At 35.1% G+C, this 18009-nt stretch overlaps 1 protein-coding gene across 1 annotated transcript; it reads right to left on the bottom strand.

Moving 5' to 3' along the window:
• Nucleotides 1-661: 661 nt before the first annotated feature.
• On the bottom strand, nt 662-12726 carry LOC128205492 (multiple epidermal growth factor-like domains protein 10). Its single transcript, XM_052907186.1, has 7 exons — nt 12634-12726; nt 9992-10022; nt 5568-6956; nt 5173-5293; nt 4921-4997; nt 2823-2910; nt 662-2078 (listed from the first exon to the last, which is right to left on the bottom strand). The coding sequence occupies exons 1-7, from the start codon at nt 12646-12648 to the stop codon at nt 2039-2041; spliced, it is 1761 nt and encodes a 586-aa protein (XP_052763146.1). The 5' UTR covers nt 12649-12726; the 3' UTR covers nt 662-2038.
• Nucleotides 12727-18009: the final 5283 nt, after the last annotated feature.

The following is an 18009-nucleotide window of genomic DNA, read 5'->3' as shown; positions in this document are numbered from 1 at the left end:
TGACTATGAATGTGGTAAGGTGCCTGACCTTTGACCATGACGTCAGTGGTACGAACTAGGCAAAGTCGCTGTGACTATGAATGTGGTAAGGTGCCTGACATTTGACAAGGACGTCATTGGTACGAACTCAGGAGAGTCGCTGTGACTATGAATGTGGTAATGTGTCTGATTTTGACCAGGACGTCATTGGTACGGACTCAGCACCGTCGCTGTGACTATGAATGTGGTAAGGTGCCTGACCTTTGACCATGACGTCAGTGGTACGAACTAGGAAAAGTCGCTGTGACTATGAATGTGGTAAGGTGCCTGACATTTGACCAGGACGTCAGTGGTACGAACTCATGAGAGTCGCGGTGACTATGAATGTGGTAAGGTGTCTGACCTTTGACCAGGACGTCAGTGGTACGAACTAAGTTACGTCGCTGTGACAATGAATGTGGTAAGGTGTCTGACTTTTGACCAGGACGTCAGTTGTACGAAATAAGCAAAGTCGATGTGACTATAAATGTGGTAAGGTGCCTGTCGTTTGACCAGGACGTCAAAGGTTCGAACTCAACACCGTCGCTTTGACTATGAATGTGGTAAGGTGTCTGACTTTTGACGAGGACGTCAGTGGTACGAACTCAGCGCCGTAGCTGTGACTATGAATGTGGTAAGGTGTCTGACTTTTGACGAGGACGTCAGTGGTACAAACCCAGCACCGTCACTGAGACTATGAATGTGGTAAGGTGCCTGACTTTTTACAAGGACGTCAGTGGTACGAACTAAGCACCGTCGCTGTGACTAGGAATGTGGTCAGGTTCCTGACTTTTGACCAGAATGTAAGTTGAACGATAAAAGCACGGTCGCTGTGACTAGGCATGTGGTATGACTTAATGTCGAATAGAAAATATGATTGGGTATGTCATACTTTTAATTGTTCCTGTTTATCAAATTAAGATTTTATGTTAAGGTCAAAGGGGTCATTTTATCAACGAATGTTCGCTTTATCGTATCGTATCATATCATTAATTGAAAGAGTCGTTTAATATTATTGAAAAAGGCAAAACTAACAAAAATACAGCTTTATTATGACCAAAGAGATCCTAAAGAAACAGTTGGGTGTTATTTTGGTAAACCGCCATGCGTACATATCGGGCTAAAACATTAAGTTATATATCTTCAAACAAACTTCAATTCATGTACTTTCCAGTTTTTATCAATTGAATGGTCGGTCATGGTCGATGTTAGGAGTTCTGAGGAAATACACTGTAGTTAGTATCATCTTACCAAGAAACAGATATGCAACCCGCAAATATTGTGGCGAAAACAATTTGTTTCACAGATAATTAATGGTTTACAACATGTACAAAGTATAATCACATATCATAACAGTCAAATAACTATAAAATGAAAAGTGCTTTGTAGGTATTATTTATAGAAACCACTATCATTGGTTAATAGGGTAAACATGGTTTTACGAATAATACGAATGAGAAACAGGTTCTTGTCAGGAAATATTTTCACTGTCAAGACTGTCATAGTCCGAGTTGAGAAACAAGTTTGGAGAAAACAATCCTTTCTCTCCACTTTCTAGGATTATCTTCACTAAGCAACATCTTTAAATTTTAGGATTCTATTAGGATTTTAATTCGAACTTTTAATCCTTAAATGTATAATAGATAAAACCAATTGTTTATTCAGGCATTATCAAAAAACTGACTCTAATTTTCGTAAAAAGCAAGTATGGTATATTTAAAGAGAAATAAAATCAGTAATAATTGTTCACGAGTACAGATTATACACTTTATAAACACAACAAGTTGTTCCTTGAGTTACAACACTTTTGATCGATCTAATCACAATAAAATCTACAATAATTAGCTCAAGTTTCATTTATTTCACAACGTGTCTTTGATAAAATATCTGACACATTCTGAACATAAGTGAACAATATACATTCAAATCTTAGCTGTTTATAGTCAATAAAACACGAGTTTTGTACAGCTGATAGTTTGTGTCCATTCATTTTTTGAGTGAAACAAAGTCGGCACCTTCGTTACTCGGTTTGCTGATCATACACAACGTCAGAATCGAGCCTACAAGACAGATACAATATGGTTTGAGGTCGTTTGCTCTGCCTACTAAGCAATTTAGGCGTGTAGACAACCGCAGACATCATCGGATGTTTTGAAAGCTTAATCCCCAAAACGAATTTTGAACTTTATTGATGTTACCTATTAAGCATAAGAATGAATCTGATTGGCTGACATAGAAGTCACCAAAGAATGACTTTCTATGGGTGAATCCAGATCATAATGGCAAATCGTATAATAAGAAACGAATTTAAGAAGATAGTGACGATGTCGTTCATTGACATCAACGCTATTAGTCCTTGTTTAGAAGTCTGATTCTTGAACATTGGTCCATTAGGAATACACTTTACTCTTATCGCATTTATTTTGTAGGATTGATCATTGCCATATTTGCTGCATTGTTTATAAAATTACTGTATAATTACATTCATTGTGTTCGGTTTATAAAATTAAGTATATTCTGAATCAATATTGGCTGTTTGAAATACTGGTAATCAATATTTGGGTGTATTGTACGTAGAGTACTTAAATTTCCTTCAATTATAACATCAAACACTCAATAAAACAACTTTTGAATTAATTAAAGAAGAACTATATATAGGTTCGATTGCATTAACACTTAATTATACCAATATGTTTTGACACATACATACTATTTTCACAAACTCATGTCTTAACCCGTTTACACATAGAAACACATGTAAACTGAAAAATAAGTTTCAATCAACCATCAGCAAGGTCGTTTACGTTGTTGCTTCCTGGAGGTCTGTGTACGTTGTATCTTTATTCTCTCTCAAGGGCTTGATACTTAGCTCTTGATATTGCATTTCTGGCTCTAAAATAATCGAAAAATATATATGATTATTAAATAGATTGAAAAACTATTGGCAAGTATTATAAATACTAAAATATAAACTACAGGCACAAACCCATCAGTCCCAAACGTCATGCTGACGTTAATCGATAAAGACAAAAGAAGACAAATCACAGATTATACAGAATGTTAGCTTGAAAATACTTTAAATCCTCATAATAGCATATATTAACTGTAAATGTATTTAAATCTTTCAAATCTGAATATAAGAGGGACATAAGTATTTCGTTTTTTTAAATGATGGTTTAAAGAAACACACGTACGGAATGTGTTTCCAGAATTTGACATCACATACACTGCAGATACATTTTAACATCTCACAAAATAATGTGCAAACTAATCCCAAACAAAAACTTTTTTTAGAATGTTTGCAAATCATACTCCTATTTCAACATGGACCGTCGAAGCATAATACCTTCCTGTTATTTCAGAAATTACTTACTGCGCACTTTACGTTAGATTGATAACCCACAATAAGGACTATTACCAAGACTATACTTTCACATTGTATGAACAAGACTTTGCAAAACAAGAGGGCCATATTGGCCCTAAATCACTCATCTGAGTAAAAACGTTTAACCTTTATAATCCATAAAGCTTGTTATTTGTTGTATTGAAAAACATACTGATCAAACATGTTGCCAGGATAATCACTGACAGGACTTGACACAGTTGCCCTCAGACTGAAGACTTGACACAGTTGCCCTCACACTGACAGGATTTCGTTCAGTTGCCTGCACTCTGACAGGACTTTGTGATTGACTGCACACTGACATAATTTGATTCTCACATTTGCACAGTGATAGGATTTTGTTCAGTTGCCTGTACACTGACAGGACTTGATAATTGACTGCACACTGACAGCACTTCGTACAGATACCTGCACACTGACAGGACTTTTTTCAGATGCGTGCACACTGACAGGACTTTATTCAATTGCCTGCACACACACAGGACTTCATTCGATTGCCTGCACACTGACAAAACTATGTTAAATTGCTTGCACACTGATATAACTTTCAGTATTGATAAACAAACAACAAACAGTGCACCATCCAATAAAATCAATAAACTGCCTTAAGCTCTAAAATCAAATATCAGAACACATTCAGCGCCTTCCACTAATATCATTGCTTCTTCCATTTATGGCAACATCACCTTCCTTCACATGTTAAAAATCTTTGTTTTACTTTTAAATGCATTAAGGCTTATGTTCAATGGAAAAGTCTGATTATTAAATTTATTATTAAGTAAAAAAGAAATTTACTCTAAAGAATAAAGTGTATAATAATTATTTGAATCTATGAACTTAAAAAATGAACAAAAATAACCTTTAAATGACTATGTTGTTGTTGTTGTTGATCAATCATGACCTTTGGTGTATTTTTGTGGAGGGTCAACAAATGAATCTTTCTGTAAAGTTTACTTGAATTTGGACTGGTAATTTTATAAAAGATGTTTTTTAAAGCAAAATAGGAAGTTGGCCATTTCGTTGCTGTTGCTGTTGTTGTTGTTGTTAATCAATCGTGACCCCTTGTTGTATAGTTTCATTTAATTTGGAGCAGAAGTTTCAGAGGAGTTGTTTTTAAAAGCAAAACAGAAAGTCAGCCATTTCGTTGTTGTTGCTGTTGTTGTTGTTGTTACTGATCAATCGTGACATCTTGTTGTATTTTTGTAGATGGTCACGCTAGAAAGCTTACTGTAAAGTTTCATTGAATTTGGACAGATAGTTTTAGAGGAGATGTTTGTTAAAGCAAAAACAGGAAGTCGGCCATTTTGTTGTTGTTAGTGTTGATCAATCGTGACCCCTTGTGGTATTTTTGAAGCTTCCTATGAAGTTTCATTGAATTTGGCCAGGTAGTTTCAGAGGAGAAGTTTTTAAGCAATTGTTGACGGACGGACTGACGGACGGACGGACTGACGGATATAGAGCGGTACATAAATACCAAAAGTACTTATAAAAACCAGTACCAATCTCATATGGATCCAAACTGCGGAACGCCAGCTCTTGGGTTCTTTCAGAGGAGTTGTTCTTGTTGTGTCGTCTCCTTTATAAAAAGTTATCAAGGTGAATTTAAATGATATTATTTCACAAATATCAGCTTTACATTATTGATTGTTTTTGTTGTTGTTTTTTCCGCATGGAAGGGCTTATTTTGATAAACATTCATTGGAACTTAAAATTAAAAGCATGTATTGGTTTCATAATTAAATGTGACATACCATCGAATGAACAGAACTATCTGGATGACAGTAATCATACATAAAACAGTGAGTGAACCACCAACAGTTCCCCCAATGATTCCCCCGCATGATGAAGATTCCGGTTTAGAAGTTGTCGTTGCTGAAAGGTACTCTTGATATAAGACAAATATTTCCAATGTGTCTGCCGTTCAACTTCTCATTAATAAATCGTTTGTTTACATTGTAATTTCGATCAGTAATTGAGTAATAATCAATATTATCTAAAACTACTTGCATATCTATCAAACGTTTTGAACAGTATTTTTTATGAGCTGGAAAAACACAGTAAGAACCTGGTGAAACATTGGATAACATATAGTTACAAGTAATTGGTTTTCTGTTCTATACATATTCTTTAATTAACCTATACCTACCATTTGCACAGGTAATCCCTTTGTATCCAGCAATACAACCATGTCGACAACGACCAAAGTAATCGCATCTTGTAATATTTGGTACGGAAACGCATGTAGCTGGACACTCTATATCGCACATGTCGGCGTAAAAGTTGCGAACACAGCCACGTAGGCATCGGCCTGTCATAACATCACATTCCTTATTAACACAGGTGTCACTACATGTTCTGGTACAGTAATTTCCAACACTAGTCAACGAGTTGTTAACACAATGTGTACAGATGCCATTCTCTCGAAGGCAGGTTTTGCAAGTAGGATGGCATGAATTATTGCAGTTGTGGCCCCAGTATCTTTCTCGGCATCCGTATGTACACAACCCATTCGGCTGTTCACATGTGTTAGCAAGACACGACTGCTCACAGGGAGTGCAACCTGACATATTCGAATCAACATAAAAGCCCTTGAAGCATAATAAGCATTGAGACGCGTTGTCTTGAGAACATGATTGGCAAGCATAGTTACAGTTTTCATGACAAGTTGATGATGTATAACCGTCAATACATATCTCGCATGATCCATCGCTTCTGTCACATGTATTATTCGCACAGCCTGCACTACATGTTTTATCGCATAATGTTCCAAAACGTCCCTGATCACAAACATCACATGTTTTACTCATAAAGTATTGAATACACTTGCACGTTCCATCTCTTTTGCATGTGCCATCAATACAACCGTTTGAGCACGGTATGGTGCAGTCGTCGCCATAAAATCCAGGTATACAGTTTGCACATGTCTGTCCTGAAAATTGCGGTAAGCATGTACAGTGGCCGTCACTATTACAAATATCCTTACAGCCCACGGAACACCGTTTAGAGCAAAAAGTAGAAATGTCAAAAAAGCCAGTCCTACAGGAAATACAATTAACCGCGTTTGTGCACATGCAGTTTTCGTTTATGCAATTATTATTGCATAGTTCTCCGTATTTCCCTAGAACACACCTGTCACATTTATTTCCTTCAAAATTGTCAACACAGTCGCAAGTTCCATCATCATTGCATTTGTCTTCACTGCACCCTTTTGAACAAGCCGAGTCGCAATGGTTGCTAACATCGTAAAACCCGTCAAGACAATTATCACATTCGCTTTCAAAACATGCGCAGTGTCTGAAGGCACATGCATTTAAACACTCGTCAGATGGTCCGTAAAATCCCGGTTTACATATAAGACACACACCGTCAGATTGACGACAAGTCTGACAGTTTCCTTTACACGGGACCATGCATCGAGGTTGATGATAACCATCTTTGCAGCCATCTAAACACACTTGTTCCCAGCCTTTTGAGTCATGTTCACATATGTCGTTAATGCAGCACAGGCATCGATCAGGACAATCGTCACATTTAGCTGTAGTTAGTTCAAAATAATCGTATGCAACTAATTTGTCGAAATATTCGCCGATAATATAATACAAATATTAATATACTTAACATCTTGTACAAACGTAACAACATACTATTTTTTATGAATGAAAAATTATATGCAACAAGGACATATATGAAAACTGCAGGGGCAAGCATGATGACAAAAATACAGCTTTTAAGCCTATATAAATATATATATAAAAATAAACAAGCAAAATAAAGTTTACTTAAAAGGTATGACTGAAATCAATGAATGAATGAATGAATGAATGAATGATTGAATAAATGAATGAATGAATGAATGAACGAACGAACGAACGAACGAACGAACGAATGAATGAATGAAAAATGCATGAATGAATGAATGAATGAATGAATGAATGAATGAATGAATGAATGAATGAATGAATGAATGAATGAATGAATGAATGAATGAATGAATGAATGAATGAATGAATGAATGAATGAATGAATGAATGAATGAATGAATGAATGAATGGATGGATGGATAAATAAATAAAAGAATGAATGGATGGATGGATAAATGGAGTAATTTTATTATGATGATTTTATTGAATAACGACTTATTATTATCAAAATATAAACGATTGAAAGCGTGATCCAGTATTAAAATTTTTATTTAATCGAATAATTGTGTCAGGAATTATTCCTAAAATGTGTAAAAAGGGACTTATCATACCAGCTTACAAAGATAACGGCAAACCAAGAAGTGACCCAAGAAATTACAGACCCATAACACTACTGCCAGTAATTTACAAACTTTTTGAAAAGGTTTTACACAGTAAAATAACTACGTGGATGAAAGACACTGGTGTTAAGTTTCCAAACCGTCAACAGAATGCTTATCAGAAGAACACAGGGGCAATAACTGCGTCCTTTAACCTACAAGAGTCAATATATCACAATCTAGAACTTAATAATAAAGTATATGTTGCGATGCTCGATACGAGAATGGCGTTCGATACAGTTTGGTTGGATGCAGTATTTTACAAGATTGCAGAACTGGGTATTACAGGCAAAACGTGGTCATTAATTGTTGACGCTCACACTGACATGTATAGTTGCATATCGGCAAATTGCTAACTTTTCCCCGATAAAACAAGGGATAAGGCAAGGTGGGATACTCTCAACTTGGATCTAAAACCTCTTCATAAACGGCCTCCTCGAATTGTTTGAGCGAAGTAACCAGGGGACAAATATCATCAACATAGCAACGAGCAATACTACTTTAGCAGACGACATCGCTTTAAGTGCAATATCGCCGTCAGGGCTCCAAAATCTACTAAATACTGCGTATGAATACACCTGCAAATTTAGATATATGATTAATTCAGCAAAAAGCTTCATTATGGTATTTGGAGACCATTCCAGGAATAAGACGAGCAATAGTTTTTACCTAGGACATAATAAAATTGAGCACACAAACAAGTTAAGACATGTTGGTGTACAGCTAAATGACAAATTGACAGATAATGATAAAGTTACGGTCGCATGCAGAAAAGCTGAAGCATCATTTTATTCATTGTTGTCGCTGAACGTCGGAACCTGTTTAATTAACCCACTTACGTCAGCAGAATTAATGTCAAAAATATGTGTATCAAAACTCCTTTTTGGGGCAGAACTGTGGAACAACTTATCGAAGACAAACTATCTACAACTAGAACGCTTTATACGAATGGCTGCAAAACTAATACAGCGATTTCATATACGAACTCGTACTGATATATGCTTGGCGATGCTCGGTATGAAGTCAATAGAAAGTCAAATAGATATTAAAAAACTAACGTTTCTTAAATGTCTTTGTAATATGCCAGTGCATGTACTCTCCAAGCAAATCTTCAACCTGCGGCTAGCCATGTATGCATGTCGAACAAATAAAATCACTCAACGGGGATACATACCGGATATAATTAACATACTATCAAAGTACAATCTGCTTCCAGTTATTACAAGATATTCATACACAGGACAATTTCCTACGAAATCAGCTTGGAAGATCACTTGTAAAAAAGCAGTGTATCAACACCATTTGAATAAATGGAAACAGAGATTACAAAACGATGTTTCTTTTACAAGATTCAGATGTTTGCATACAAGTATTGAACCAGCGATAATATGGACATGCGCATCAGACTTCCGGTCACGCCGACATGCACTGGAAGTGAGCAAACTCTGGATATCACCAAACCCGTATGATAATAGGGGACCGATATTATGCCATGCGTGTGGTGTTGTAGTCGACAATGTTGTAAATCATGTTGTATTTTGCTGCCATTTATCATCAGACATAAGAATACGATTCTATGATATTATTTCAAATGAGTTTATCAATGATGTATCCATGTGCTTGACTAATTGTGATGATGAAACAAAGTTACAAAATTTGTTAGGAAAAAGGCATCATGCATTTTCTAGCAAGAAGGTTCATAAACACTTTCTACGTATCGCAATTAGCTATGTTTTTAAATGTTTATGTGTAATAAAATTGCATTTTCAATTATAAGCTTATGCAAAGCTATAAAGATGTAATAGCACTTGTAATTGATTAAAGCATTCGTATAAATATTGATAGCCTGAAACTATGTATATTGTCAATACATAAAGTCATTTTGTCGTTATAATAATGTATAAAATATATATGTATGTAAATCATCACTAAAAGAACAAATTAACAAATATTGATAACGTCATAAAGAATCACATTTTTTATGTTTGAACATTTCATTATATTACCTTATACATCATATGATTGCATCTGTTAAATTGTATTAATTTATTATATGTTTTTTTTTTGTTTTTTTTTTTTTCTTATATCATATGTTTGCATTTAATCATTAGTTAATCATGTTTTGTCTTTCTTATATCAATTACTTTACTATGTATGTGCATGTATTTTTGTTCTCTTTATTATGATTATGTATGTATCTCTTCAAGAGGAAATAAAGAACATATATATAAAACTGTTATAGTACAAACTTTTAATTTTGAAATACATACCTTTAAAAAGCACCATTAATACAAATAGGATCTGAAAAATTATAATAAGATCATATTTATGTCATGCTTCTCGCAACGATAAAAAATTGTCCCCGGTAAGTTTAAACAGAAATCATATATGTAAATATTTAAATGAGGACATATTAGGAAAGATATGAGTATAACTATACAACGCATGAGATAACTCATTTTTGGCACATTATTCGTAAAAACAGTAAATTTTAAAAGTTAAACAAATAAAATAAATAGTGACCAAGTTTGTAATAAGTTGTTGAAATTAATCATTCATAACACTCTGTATATCAATTTTGATTTGAGTAATACCAAAAAGAGGAAAACAATTGATAACATTTAAAGGCAAAGGTGCTTTGTTTTCTCAAGTTAACATGGGGTGAAGACGATGGGTTCTTACGTCGTGAAAAATAACTTGAAAATATTTTACCCTAGTGCTGATATTGGTCCTGTAGGCGAATCGAATTAAACGTGCCCACTTCCAGTACATTCTAATTTAGCTTTGTAATGCATCTAATAAAACCGTAACATTTTATAGTGTTACTTTAAGTAAAAATGTGCCCGCTTTTCGATAGTATCTGGTCAATTATTTTCCTTTAATAATTGCCTTCAATTCTTAGAACAACCGAATTTAGCAGATATGGCACTCGTTAAAAATAAGACACTTTTGTTATCTTTTCAAATTACATAATTGATAAAACATTATAAATTTAGTATGGTTATTTTTTGCATAATGGCCGATACTGCACCAAAACAACAACAACTGCATTTTGGAATTGACCAAACACGCCATTTGGTGTCATATGGCAAGTAAACGGTAGTCAGATTTAACCTAAGAATACAGTCTTGATTTGTAACGTGACCTGTTCTCTGGACTGCTTTTCAAATATAGTACTGCTTCTCAACGTGACCTTTTCCCCAGACTATGTTTCAACTATATTGATTTCTTGGTTTTATTAAGTGACCTGTTCTGCCGAGATTTTTTCAAACATTATGTTGGTTCCTAGCCTGACCGGTTATGTCCACTGTTTTCCAAATTTCGTCTTGGTTTGTTACATGGCCTTTTCTGCGGACAGCTTTCCAAATATAGTGCTGTTTCTCAGCATGACCTGTCTTGCAGACGATGTTTTAACTGTAATATTGATTCGTACCGTGACCTGTTCTGCGGATAGCTTTCCAAATATAGTCTAGTTTATTAACGTGACCTGTTCTGCAGACGATGTTTTAACTACAATATTGTTTCGTCGCGTGACCTGTTCCGCGGACAGCTTTCCAAATACAGTCCTGCTTCTCAACGTGACCTGTTCTGCTGGATATATTTCTAAATAAAGACCTGCGTCTAACCATGCGCTTTTCTGCGGACTATTTTTCAAATATAGTCTTGGTTTGTAACGTAGCCTGTTCTGCGGACAGCTTTCCAAAAATCGTCATGCTTCTCAACGTGACCTGTTCTGCAGACGATGTTTCAACTATAAAATTGTTTCGTCGCGTGACCTGTTCCGCGGACAGCTTTCCAAATATAGTCCTGCTTCTCAACGTGACCTGTTCTGCTGGATACTTTTTAAAAATAGACTTGCTTCTAAACGTGCGCTGTTCTGCGGACTATTTTCCAAATATAGTCTTGGTTTGTAACGTAAGCTTTTCTGCGGACAGCTTTCAAAAAATCGTGCTGCTTCTCAACGTGACCTGTTTTGCAGACGATGTTTCAACTACAATATTGGTTCGTAACGTGACCTGTTCTGTGGACAGCTTTCCAAATATAGTCTAGGTTATTTAAGTGACCTGTTCTGCAGACGATGTTTCAACTATAATATTGGTTCGTTACATGACCTGTTCTGTAAACTATTTCCAAATACAATCTGATTATTAACGTGACCGGTTCTGGGGACTCTTTACCCATTATAGTATCGGTTACAATTTATAATTTTACAAGTCAAGTTATGTTTCAGTAATTGAAAACGATTAAGTCTCCTTAATATTGCTTCCCTCGGAAAAAAATGTAAGATAGTGTGTGAAATGAGCACACGCATAAGGAATTTCTACAGTAAAACGATTAGTGAAACGCGTGAACGAAAAACGTTGCCATGTACAGCGTGTTCACAACGGATCTCAAGTAATAGTTTGTGTTTGAAATATCAACGTTCTTCGGCGAGTATCAAAATACTGGTTATAAACCACCAAAATAAATCACTGCTACAAAGGCCATTAAATATTTTAATCAATACAATCATGTAAGTTTGTTGGTCGTCATAAGATTTATCAACTTTATTTAAATCAGAATCCATACGGGATCAAATTGATGGCGGCATGATCGAAATCACTAACAACATTTACTTGTAATAAACTGTATCAATCAATATTTAAGACAACTAAATATATTCAATGATTATTGCAATGAAAACGTTTTTACTTTTACAATCTAGGGTTCTTAATTGCATACCAGGGCATGATAGATTTTTGGTAAAGGTCGGTAATTACGTTTTACCATTGTTTTAATATATTGGATCACATTGACTTATCATTACCACGTTTACTGACATAGCATGTATATACGTACTTTAACATTAATTGTTGTATATTATTACAAACAAACTTTTCGAATTTTTATAATGTATATAAATTTACAATACCTTAAAACTATCCATATTCCTTCAGGGCGTTGACGAAAACTTAAATGTATTCATATCCAAGCTTAACGCTGGGGTTACTGACATAAAATCTTCCTGTTTAATTGTATGATCAAAGTATGTTAAAGGCTCGGTAGCTGCAGTTATGATGAAATCGAAAGGAAATTATTTCTGCAAATGTTGAAAAACATCCCTCAGTTTTGATAAGATTAACATGAAAACTTATTTATAAAAAGATTATAAACAACGAATAAAAACATACATATAAATTGCGCCTACGAAAAGAATAGATCCCGGGACCTCTTTGAATGCAAACAGTCAAGAGGATAATACCCTATTTACTGCAGCTCCATATCACTTAGAACAGATTTGACGGTGAATATAAACACTTATTTTCGTAGAAAGTATGTTGTCGATCTACATAATTTTGTAAAGCGTTCTATTTTTCATAGATCGCTCTGCCCTCTGCGCATGAGCGAAGTAACTATGATTGACAGTTGTGGGTGCGGGTGTCTGTAAGCAGTTGAAGCTTACGTCATAAAACCCGAATTCGAAAATGGGTGTGTATTCAGCTATCAAATCGTATTGATATCCATTCAGTGCACAATTAAGATATTGGTTTGACAATATTCAAATACAAATCTCATCTACGATTCTCCCTTTAAAACACCCTTTATAAAATACAACCAATTAAACAAATTCAATACTAAAAGGTGCAATATTGTATTGATCATAAATAAAAAATAAAAAAAACTTAACGAGATCATTCCAGTAAAGTTGCAAACATACCATAATAATTCTAATAAACTATATATCAACAATATGTTATTGTGTTTTAAAGTAACGTTCATGTTTCGGTGTTTTTCCATATTTGCACAAACAGCAATCAGCTTTTTGTATCATATTCACAAAGCCGCAACAATTTGCCATAACCCGACACTTGTGTAATGAAACTAACACCTGGGCGGTTTAACTTTCGAGCGGACAGTTATGTGTCGTTGAATTGTTGTTTTATTTCAATTGTTGACTCCCCAAATAAAGAACGTTTCTGCAAGATAGTGATTTAAATGTGGGATTGCAATTATATGTTAAATGATATTACAAATGTAATCATTTCTGCGGTGACTAAAGTTCCCTTCGATTAGTTAGGTTTAATACATATCATATAGAATATACATACCCAAAAATCTAGAATACTCCAAAATTAACAATTGTACTTTTAAGAAAAGCATTTATATAATAGAAAACTTCTGAACGAACCCTCAAACACATTATGCATATAAATTAAGTCGACATATTAGTATTTTAACGTTGTTGTTTTTGTCGTCAAAAATGAAGTCAACGTATAGAGTTGAACCCAATTAAAGTTTTGACTTAGCATACAGGTATTTCTTATATAATTTATAAAAAAAACTCTTAAAGAAGTAAATATAACATATATTATAGAACAACAAAAATAGTGAGTTTAGCTTAATCCTGTTATAAGAGACTTAAGAAGTTTCGAGAAATTGGGGCCATGTGTCCACATGATATTTGTCCAGTCGACAATGTGTCTTGAACTACTTTAAAATTATCGACGAAAAATATGAACATAACCAGTTATTAAGTGAACAAGTCAAAATAGTGTACACACTTGCAGAGTCAATATCAAACAAGTTGTCAAGAGTTCATGATGACCATGAAGTGTGCACATACGACTCGTATGTATAAACGAAAAACAACTTACATATAGAGGCTACAATACTGCATCCGTTGTTAATAATGAAGAAATTCGTCCTCATATACCTTTGGTGAAATCAACAGAATATTGATACTCGTGGAAATAACTTGTCAGCAAAAGTTCAAATCGACATCGATGAAAGTCCATAGTCATAATTCGTATGTGTGAAGCCTTGCATTGGTCACGAGGCCGTTTTTTGAAAACTCATATGCCGTAGTATTCAAAGAAAACAGTGATATTGACTAAAAAGTGTTGTACACAAACCCGCGTGTGTAACAGGAAATGATGTCATTCCAATTGAAAGAAAAACTTGAGACCGAAAATAGAATTAACATTAGCGATCTTGGCTATGAGCATCGCAAATTGGACATTATATACCCAGATGAATCGACCGACCACGCGATCATCCAGACGCTTGTTCATCTCACGCGCCCTTTCGCGGTGCCTAAGCCTTGCTTCGCCCCGACAAAATTATATCGTATCCAAGTGATGTATTTTGACGATAAAACGAACGTCTTGTTGTGGAAATATGGAAATTTTAAAGTGGAAGCATGCGGATGTCATTAAAAGAAATAACAATTGAAAACAATATCAATATCCTTTTGGATTGCTCGTTTCGATAAAATGCACGCGAATGGTACGTTAAGTGATTTTTGAAACTGTCATTTTGATGAAGAGTAGTTGCCGACCGGCGAGTCCATGTTCCATTTCCTAGCAATGCCTGCATATCTTAAAGCTGCACTCTCACAGATAGACCTTTTGACCAGTTTCGAATCAGTATTTTTGTGATAACGCCTTGAGCCATAAATCATTACTTTCGAACGTTAATACGAAACATGCGTTCTGATCTTTTATCAAAAGTGTTATATCAATGGTTTCCAGACATTTAGGCATTATTTGACATTATTTATTGTTCATATCACCATTTTGATTTGTATTATACACGTTTGTATGTTAAAATGATCGCAGTGTCAAGAATAAATGTGATCAGTTTGGACGGGTAACTGGTTTTTAGAATTTCAAATTGTGAGGTCATGAAAAGGCAAAGACGTGTAAAAGCGCCCAAGTGGTCCAATGATACAGGTGTCCAATCGGAATAACTCGGCAATCTCCGCCTCTGTGTGAGCATCGAAATAATGCCGGTGCATTTGTAAAAGTAGTTCGTAAAATTTATGAATATTAATAGCTTGTATTGTAACACGTGTGTTGTCGTTTACTAAGTTTAAATGGATTCCTAGTTATGTGTATTATGGCAAAGATCTTAAGATTCCTTCGAGTAAATGCCTTCAGGTTAACTGCCTATTTGAAATTACTACGCGATCTACTTGCAGCGTAGTTACATGCAAAGCATGGTGACATTGTAAACCTTCCATATAAATCCGAGAATGTTTTTCGAAGGGAAATAACCGAGGTGCTCAGATTGTCAAGCTTCCGCATCAAAAACAAAGAGGTCGGTCTGGAAACTCACTTTTCAAATGCTTTCAATATGGCGCGTGTTAAGGGCCTGACGCAGATTTTGATCGCCGGAGCTATACCGGAGCACATTTTTTTTGGATTGGTTCTAGTACGGCAGAGCGTCTGTATCTCATCGCTAAGAATGGTAGTACATCGCCAGGACATCGTCAGAACATCGGCGAAAAAAGCCATGGCAGATGAAGGTATAAACTTTTAAAGATGCTTCAAATTTACTTTCGTTGCGCTGCCGGAGCCAGCAACGGGATCACAACGGCAGAATAATGGCATTTTTCTGATATGGTTTCTTAATGTCGGTATATAACCGGTAATGTCCTGTTATGGATCAACGGCTCTCGGTTGCGTCAATGTACAGATATTGGTACAGATGTGATACTATAGTTCTGCCGATATACTAACAACGTACTACCGTTCTTAGCGATGTCGCACCGTAGTACTACCGTACTTATACCGCACACCAGTAGACCAACGGCATCACAATCAACGGTATCACTCCGCTTTAGCTCCGATCAGCGGTGGCACATTGTTAAAACAACGGCAGCGTCTCTGTATAACATCGTTGGAAAAAAGTGGTATTCGATAGCACATCGGCTCTGACGCCGGTACCTCATCGGAACTGATACGGCCAAAGTATTTTTCGACGGACTTCCGCCGATACTCTCGCTGTTGTTAATTATGTGCTCCGGTTTAGTAACGGTGGGGTTCATCGGTAGCGGGTGATAGGGACTTTAGTTATGCAAATGGTATTTGATTGGCATATAAAAGACCTGATATTTACTTTTTAAATAGCCGCAAAACGATACTATATATTCAAATGATAAAAGCATCTTGCCAAGATATATAGTATGTTAATTCATGAATATATGATAGTCTTAAGCTTGTGAACATTCGAAATTAAACAGTACTAAAACCACGCCATGGAACATCAATATCATGTACCCGACAAAAACCTGAACAGAAACTTGGTTTTATTGTTCTCACTAACACATTTTTTTATCATTTGTGTTGATTTGCATTTCTTATAAACTTGTTTATCATTATAACATCCACGCTCGTGATACGATCCTACAGCTAATTAATGTATGAAGTCTACATAGATACCCAAAAGAACCGTATTAATTTTAATGCATTCCTAAAACAATATGCGAGATTTTGGCGCTTTTTACTGGGAAATGTGGCCAGGTAGCTATAAATTGAAAGCCCCATTTATAAAGGCTAATACAATTTTATCTGTTCACAAATCTTAAGCTCTTTTTGTTTTCATCATTAAAGTCAAATAAGTTAAACATAATGATGCAGAATTAAGTTACGTTTATCTTTTCGTCTAACAAGACTTTTTACCTTTATTAAAGTATGTCATAAGAAGGCATTATAAAAAGGGTTAAAACTAAGATACTGATATATGCCCGACTTTTGTCTTTGAAGTTCACAATTTTGAAATACGGTACCAACGTCATTCAATACAAGTCGGTATTGTGATTCATTGATATTATCTGGCGATGCTACTAATGTTTTTATTAAAAGTTAAAACTTGTCCATAACGTGCCCGCTTTCTATTTTGTTGTTGACTGTACCGGTTCGGTCCCCACTAAATCCAGGTACTTTGTTATACTTAAATTTTATGCAATCTTGGTAAAAAAAGTGTTCAGTGATTATAATTTAAGTGTTTTTAGATTCATAACCGGGAAAATTATGTTTGATGCCAAAAACTGCCTTGCTCAATTTTAAAAATTGTGGGCAATGCCACATATTTCCCATTCGTCTTAATCAATTGCGATAGAAATTAAACAAGCAAAATATTACGAACAGTCTCAAGTCTGAGTGCGAATATGATACAATTAGTTATTTTGATATTGTCAATACATGAAGATATTTAATCTTAGACCTCCACATAAGACATCGACTCTTGTATCTTCTGTATAACACTTCATGTTTAACAAATTCATACTATATATCCTACAATAATTCCTTAACAAAAACAATACTATAATATATTGAAAGGTTACACAATCTAACACAAAACACAAAAATCAATCAAATGAAAGCTCATGTTTTTCTTCAAGGGATACCTACTCCCTGTAAACGTCCTTCATAGGTAAATATTGTCCTTAAATAAGCCAGTGTTAGCTCACACTGGCCCCAGGTTTGGCAGAATCAAATATCCTCAAAATACAGCGTGTATCGAC

This window comes from Mya arenaria, chromosome 10 (assembly GCF_026914265.1).
Source record: "Mya arenaria isolate MELC-2E11 chromosome 10, ASM2691426v1".
NCBI classification, from domain to species: Eukaryota; Metazoa; Mollusca; class Bivalvia; order Myida; family Myidae; genus Mya; species Mya arenaria.
The sequence above is the reverse complement of the archived record's forward strand: the minus strand, read 5'-3'. Positions and strand labels throughout refer to the sequence as shown.

Bases quoted from the DNA above. Each gene is read 5' to 3' on its own strand.
- LOC128205492 (XM_052907186.1), bottom strand. The intron at 5,294-5,567 runs GTAGGTATAGGT...AGTACCTTTCAG, and splicing joins AGGGATTACCTGTGCAAATG to CAACGACAACTTCTAAACCG. The intron at 2,911-4,920 runs GTACTGGTTTTT...CGATTATTTTAG, and splicing joins TTTGGATCCATATGAGATTG to AGCCAGAAATGCAATATCAA.